Source organism: Chanos chanos, chromosome 3 (assembly GCF_902362185.1).
Source record: "Chanos chanos chromosome 3, fChaCha1.1, whole genome shotgun sequence".
Lineage (NCBI taxonomy): Eukaryota > Metazoa > Chordata > Actinopteri > Gonorynchiformes > Chanidae > Chanos > Chanos chanos.
The window spans coordinates 5480001-5487500 of record NC_044497.1 but is presented as its reverse complement, the minus strand read 5'-3'; the positions used below and the strand labels follow the sequence as shown (position 1 = coordinate 5487500).

Sequence of the window (7500 nt, the reverse complement as noted above, 5' to 3'; positions counted from 1 at the left end):
CACTGTACATGCACGCACACACACAGACACACAGAAATACACACACACAGAGAGAGAGAGAGAGAGAGAGAGAGAGAGAGAGACGTATACGCACTGAGACATTAGCATCTACAGATTATCTGCTGTCTCATCAAAACTCAAATATTTACATTTTTGTCCATGGTTCCTCGAGGAAAGCACTGTGGGAGGTGGGTGTCTTTGAAGGGTTAGATGCTGACAGACAGTTTATCTTATACATATTATTACTCTGCTCCAGCTACAGCGGAAGGTTCCAGAAATCAGGGAGGCCTGTCCGACCGTCATCGCCACGGCGATGAGCAGCCTCTGCACACGGAAACCCGAAAGCCGGTCGTGGTGGAATATAGATTTGCTCTGTGTGTAAATTTCCTCGGAGGCAGGAGGCAGTGCAAAAGCCGGAATGTGATGGATGGATTTTGTAGCTGTCTGATGATGAGTGTCGTGCTTTCTGACAGAGGGTTAAGGTCAAAGCAAGCGAGAGAGGATGATGATGAAACACGCCTCAACACACCGTTTGCGTCCCGGTGTGACTCTTCACACACATTCCTGTTTCCACCTCCTGCCTCACGCCCACGCTCAAACCACCTGCTCTGACGTACCCCGACATTCTCAAGTTCAAACATCCAGTCTGAAAACAATCGAAACTCGAAACAGTGAATGTCCGCTGTGAAAAAAAAAATATTTTAAGTCGGCTTTACTCGTGTCTCTTGGACGGAACACGGTTTGTGAAGGATGCTTACGGATGCTACACTCTTCTAAACAAACCATTTAAACACATTTAATTTTTAACGAAATGTTTAATTTACAAGTGGATGAAAGTGTATTAGCTGGTTAATTACAGTTTGTCGCAATATATTTATGATGTTTACGTGTGTGATGTTTACGTGTTTGACTGAAACAGTCCTGTCAGAACCAGAATGGGACGTGTTCTGCATTAGTAAAGCTCTCCGTGAGGCAAAACAGATGTTTCTATCATACAAACGAGATTTTAAAAACAGGAAACGATATGCATGTATGTGCGCGTGTGCGTGTGTGTTTGTGTGTGTGGTTTGTGTGTATTTGTTGAGTGTCCAACCAAATGATTACAAGAATTAAGAATAACTTTTTTTTAAATCAGTTCACACAAGCCCTACTTTCAAATTTTCCAACGCAGAGTCTCAAATAAACAGCGATAAACAAATGAAACACACAGAGAGCATGTCTGTTGACAAAGACGCCCCTGTGCATATGCATAAAGGTGTTGGATCTCTCTGTTATTTATCTAATTGGCCTGTTCTGTCAGTATTCCCATACTACAAAACATTAATTATCTTTTTTTTTTTCTCTGAAGTGAGTGCATTGGTAACTGAAAAAAAAACCCCAAAACTTTATCCAAACAGGAACATTTGTTACATACAAAGATTTTACATACACACAGTTGTGTCCGGAGCCATCTCATTAGTTCTTTACAGCAAAAAAAAAAAAGTCATTGTACCCCATAATGTCATATCACAGTTACCAGAGAGACAGCGTGTCATTAAGTCTCCTTTCTGTCACTGTCTCCGCGGTGTGTGTTAATGAAACTGGATGCGTGAGTAATCTCAGTTTATTAATCTTGGAGCCCGACACAGACACAGATGCCAAGCTTAACGTCGCAGATGCGTCACCGAGAATTCTCAAGTCGCGTCTCATCTCGGCGCCATTTTTATTCAGTCGTCGTAAGATTACAAGCTAGGGAGTTAAAGCGTCTGAGGAGATTGCGTCCGGCGTGCCGGGGGGGGGGGTCTACCGTAACTCTCGACTTAAGGCGTCTTCACTAAGGAGGTTTTTTTTTTTCTGTGTTTTTCAGTTTCCTGGAAAAATTTTCAAGGTTAGCGTTGAACGCGGCTTGGTGCATGAAAGACGTGTGTGCCTTTCAAATGAAACAAGAGTAGGTTGCGAGAGGAGCGTAAGACACCCTGTTAATTCTTACTGCGTTCCACAGCGTGGGCTTGACATTTATACTATTCATTCACTTTACAGAATTGTTTTCCCCACACACACACGCACACACACACACACACACACACAGCCACCTCATTCTCTATGTCCACCACAGAAGGATGAGTCACCAAAGGCAATTTATTTTACAGATGACCTGCTCTTTGAATAGGATCCAAGAAAAGAATCATCTCTTGATTAACCTCCCTGTATTGTTTCAAAGCCTCAAAGGCGTAGCAATCTCCTCTTCAGTGTTCTTAAATGATGCAACAATTCATGCTTACATTGGCTCTGGAGAGAGTCTGCCAGCGTGAACTCTTTCGGTCGGCTGCAGGCTGACTGTGCTGAAGTCTGTTTTATCGTTTCAGACTTCAGAGTTTTATGGTGAAAAGCGTACCTGCCCTCTATACTGGGTAATGGACTGGTTTTGGTGGAACCACATTGCGCCGGCGGGGGCGCGGGGTTGGGGCGCGTCGCAGACGCCCGTGTGAAATTACCTGACGTCAGGTTCTCCGAGGCTTTGTTCTCGCACCTCTCCTTCTCCAGCTCGATTTCGTACATGAAGTCGCACATGTGGAAGCTCCGTACCTGCGAGAGGAAAGAGAACGGGAGAATTTTCACTTGTTTGGCATCCAACCGGTCTGTCACTGACCTGATCTGTCCTGGGCATTGAGAGGGAAAACGAAAAAAAAAAAAAAAAAAAGACCTGTATTCTCAAGGCGTGAGCCAGCACCCAGGAGATGTTTTTGACTTTTGTATTTAACATGTGTTTGCTCGTTAAGAAGCGGTCTGCCGGGGTTTAAGTTGGATCCAGAACCGAGAGCTGAAAAACCCTTTCAGTCCAGCGCCTAAGCTCGTCGGGTTTACTCTTTCATCAGACAAAAGACTCATCTGTGCGATGGAAACATTTTTCAAGCATATTTTCTCAGAACCACCGAAATATTTCAGTGACGTCTAAGAATAAACTCCAAGGTTACGTTTAAAAAGGATTATCTGTCGTCTTTTTCTTTTGTTTTTTTTTTTTGTTTTGTTTTGTTTTTTCCCTATATTAATATCTGTGTTTATTCCAGTCTGTTTCACAAATTTCATCTCTGTCACCTCCATCTCCTGTCATTGTAGCCTCTGTTCACAGCACACAAGATGCTTGTTCCTGTTTACAAAGAACCCCACAACCGCACAAATGCACAAGGCCTCAGCGGGCGTGGGGGTATTGCCACGTCTGTGAATCACGAGAAAGAGAGAGAGAGAGAGAGAGAGAGAGAGAGAGAGAGAGAGAGAGAGAGTCTCCAGTGAGTAATAGCAGAATTGTTCACCTATGTCAAGAGCGGACGACCAACCCGTGCTGACAGGTCCTGGCCGTGTGCCTACGGGGTCATCGCAAGCACGTAAGACTCAAAAAACAGCCAGAGAAGGTCAATGGAGATAGTACTGAAGGAGTGGGAGAGAGAGGAGAGAGAGAGAGAGAGAGAGAGAGAGAGAGGCTGTGTTTGGGACATGAAAGCGAGACAACGACCAAATTAGTGAAAGAGAATGGACAGATGACGGAGGGTTGATACTCTTTAAAGGAAGACTGTGTGACTTTGAACTAGAGAAATACAGAAAGAAAAAACGGTCTGTGAAAAAGGAGGAGAGAGAGAGAGAGAGAGGGAAAGAGAGAATGGGATGAGAGAAGAGCGTATACAGAGGGGTAAAAGGGCTCTATTTAAAGTGCGCTAAAACGCAGAACTATAAACACAAAGCTGAGGATGATGAAATATCAGAGTTTACCCATAATAATCCAATAATCATATCATCAATAAATCAACGCTGGAACCCAAACCAGAGCGCCGAAACCTCCTCTGGCCATGAAAATGAGTCAGTCATATCTTCCCTCTTCAACGCAACGCAGAAAAAAAAAAAAAAAAAAAAACCCAACATCTGCAGTACGTCACCTGGATCTCGGGCCCGTTGTTTCCTGTTAAAATGATTTCTGTTCTAAGAAGAGAAGGTTTCAGAACTTCAGAACGTGGCATGTGGCTTATAAAAACAACAAACAAACAAACAAACAAACAAAAAAAACGTGCAAGTGCTCTTTGGTGTGTTATGAAGTATGAAATATAAAACACACTGTATTATGTCTGTTATTAAACTCTTGCGGCGGTGGCGGTGAAATTCTTTCATTCTGACGGAGCGAGGTGTGTGTGTGTGTGTGTGTGTGCGTGTGTGCGCACTCGTTGTCCTTCGGATAGTGGCGCTGACACACTCACAGCCACGTCACTGCGACCTTGTCTCATTCTTTGGCGGCTTGTCAGTCTTACAGCACAATGAGACAGAGAGAGTCTTACGCAATCCGACTTTCACTGAACCTCAGCTGCTGCTCTGAGCTCTTTAGCACTTTTTTTGCCAAAGATTAAAAAAAAAAAAAAAAAGAACAATTCGTTTTGTCTGATTGTTTGCAGTCTCTTGTTTTGTTTTGTTTTGTTTTGTTTTGTTTTGTTTTGTTTTGTTTCGTTTCGTTTCGTTTCGTTTTGCTTCACAGGGGTCGTTTGCTGGAGGAAACAGTTTCTCTGAATGGGCAGAAGTAGAGCAGATTGGAAGAAGATAAGCTAAATTATCCATCTGCCTGTCTCTCAGCACTGCCGCACTGGGCACACAGTTTTTTTTTTCTTTCTTTCTTTCTTTCTTTTGAACTAGTTTATATGGGTTGGCTTTAATAAAGGGATGGGCTATATTGGCCTCACTCATGTTCAGCATGCCACTGGACTGACTGCCCAAGTACACACATCCAATTATAAAACCATCAAACAGATTCATATTTCTGGACAGCAAAAGACAGAAAACAGGAGAGATAGCATCTCCAATTCGTGAATTAGGTCATAAGGGAACGCTCCTGTTGGCAGAGCTTTCACGGGACGTTATGAAAATGACCTCACTTCCTCCCGCCTGGACATTAAAATACCTACTGAAGAGTTTGTTTACCAAGAATTGTTTTTTGTTTACACAAACAAAGTGGGTAAAAAAAGCCAAGGCTGTAGGATTTGTTTGAAAGACGGTAAGGACACATGGAGGCAGTGTGTGTGTATGTGTGTGTGTGTGTGTGTTCAAGCAATGAATCACGGGTCCTGTTACACTGTAAATCAGATGTGTCAAAATCCAGGACCTGAAAGGATCCAGGACAGGGTCCTGCTGTTGCTGGTTTGGACCTCCTAATTACATGCTGGTTTTTACCTGGAAAACAGGTGTGTTTGCTTGTCAGCCAATCAGAGACCACATGTGGTTGGCTGTTAGGAAAAGCAGAGGGACCATGGCCCTTCAGGACTAGAATGTAACACTTTATAACATTTTAACTGTTATAAATTATATTGAATATTATCATATTTGAATAGAATAGAATAGAATAGAATAGAATAGAATAGAATAGAATATTTGGAATGAGTTGCCATTACACTGGATGAAATCTATAAGATTTATGTAATACATTATTACCATTTATCTTAGTGGTTTGTTTTATTTCCTACACCTTTCTCTGTCTTATCATACGTAATATGAGGTCGGCCTGCCCTGGTATTCATTTCTCTTCTAAATCATTATCTTCTCTTTCAAATGTTGATCTAGCAAATTTTATGAACAGTTTAAAACAGGCTGTGCAGACAGGGATGCTCATTGAAATGGTTTATCATCATGTGGACATTTTAATGAACACACACACACTCACACACACACACACACACACCCAAGCACACATCCATCCACACAGAGCCCCTGTCAGACGAGTTTGTTTATTTACGTGTAAAGATCGATGATAATTTACAGTAACTACTGTTACTACCATCTAACTGAGCGACCTCTCACAGATCGTTTGAATAGATCATTTGATCTACACACACACACTTTCCGTTTACAAAAGTTTCTCTATGCTGCTGTATGTCTTTATAAAATAAACAAGTGCGAAGTTTGGTTTCTACCAGGGCAACAGACGAATGACAGGGGATGACAGTTAAAACCAAACCTGTTGCACACTCATGAAGAATGAATAGAGTGAATATAGATAGCTGATTTCACTATGTAAACGTCGGTGTTTTAAACAATTTGGGATGTTCATGAAATTTTACAGTCGACAGTGAATATGGATAGCGAATTTCACTGTGTAAACGTTGATGTCGTAAACAATTTGGCAGATTCGTAAAATTTTACAGTCGACGGGCGAAACTCAAAAATTTGCGAAACGTTCTCCCAGCGTGTGGGCGCATGACGTACCCCTTATCCACCATCCGTTACCCCTTCTAATGTCACCGAATTGGGGTGTTCACGCGCACGACAGGATTCACAGGTCGTGCTGTGGCTCGCAACAGGGTCCAATGGAATAAACCGAACCAAATCCCATCTGTTTTAGCCTAGATTCATTCATACATTCATTCTGATTAGGGTCACGGGGTGCTGGGACTCAGCGCTCACTGGGGCGAAAGGCGAGGGAAACACCCTGAACAGGTCGCCAGTCCATCGCAGGGCAGACACACAAACAAACACATCCACTCCCAGGGGCAATTTAGCAGGCCTATCTTCAACTCGCCTGACTTACATGTCTTTGGACTGTGTGAGGAAACCCACGCAGACAGAGGGAGAACATACAAACTCCACCCAGAAAAGACACTGGCCAACTGGCCAGGAATCGAACCTAGGACCTCTTTGCTGTGAGGCAAAAGCGCTAACCACTGTGCCCCCATTTCGCCCCTTAGCCTGGATTAATACGCCACAATGTTGGTAGGGATAATTCAGTTTTCTTGTCCTTATGATCCCTACTTAAGTTTTCAACTGTGTGTAAGGCAGACGGTGAGTACACTCTCAAATATTTTATTCAGAGTTAAAGCCGGGTCTGAATGTTTGTTAAGCAACTTCCCGCCGCCCTGAGCCAAAACATGTTTTAGTAAGATTATAGCAAGTCCTAGCGAGTCACCGCGAGAAAAAAAAAAAAAAAAAAAAGAAAGAAAGAGAGAAAGAAAGAAAAAAATATGATACAAATGAAAAGTTATTTCAGCAGTATTCAAATAAACCACAAGATGTTTTCTCTGTAACTGGCTCCTGCATATTCCAAACTGGGGTTTAGATCCAGCGTAAATCCTGCTGTCGAAAGCATTACACGTATCATTCTCATTTCCATTTTGCCCTGCACTCAGCGACACTAGCTCCCCGAATATCCGCAAATACGTTCAGGGGCTTTTTTCAACCCGGACTTCAGGTGCAGATTAAAGCTGCACGCGTAAGGTGAGAGGTCATGCAGCAGGTCAGAGGTCAAAGCCACGGGTGTGAGGCCCTGACAATGACCGTGGAGCCCACTTCACGCTGTCTCTCTTCATGTCCTAATTTGTGAAGTAAATCATTATATGATTATGTAGACGTGGTCCCGTTTCCACATTCACACCCCCCACCCCACCACCCCTCTCTCTCTCTACCCCTTTGCTGTACAGAATGTTTCCAAAGATAAATCCATCTCTTCCTGTTGGAGAAAACTGGGAAGCAGCACACATCCTCAGGGCCAGGGGAGCT

The 7500-nt window shown here is 43.1% G+C and overlaps 1 protein-coding gene across 1 annotated transcript in view; it reads right to left on the bottom strand.

Moving 5' to 3' along the window:
* Nucleotides 1-7500, bottom strand: part of vipr1b (vasoactive intestinal peptide receptor 1b) — a 49675-nt gene that overhangs the window by 33643 nt on the left and 8532 nt on the right. Inside the window, exon 2 of the mRNA XM_030769609.1 lies at nucleotides 2475-2565. Within this exon, the coding sequence (XP_030625469.1) occupies nucleotides 2475-2550 (76 nt within the window). The 5' untranslated portion in view covers nucleotides 2551-2565. The remainder of the gene's footprint in view (nucleotides 1-2474; nucleotides 2566-7500) is intronic.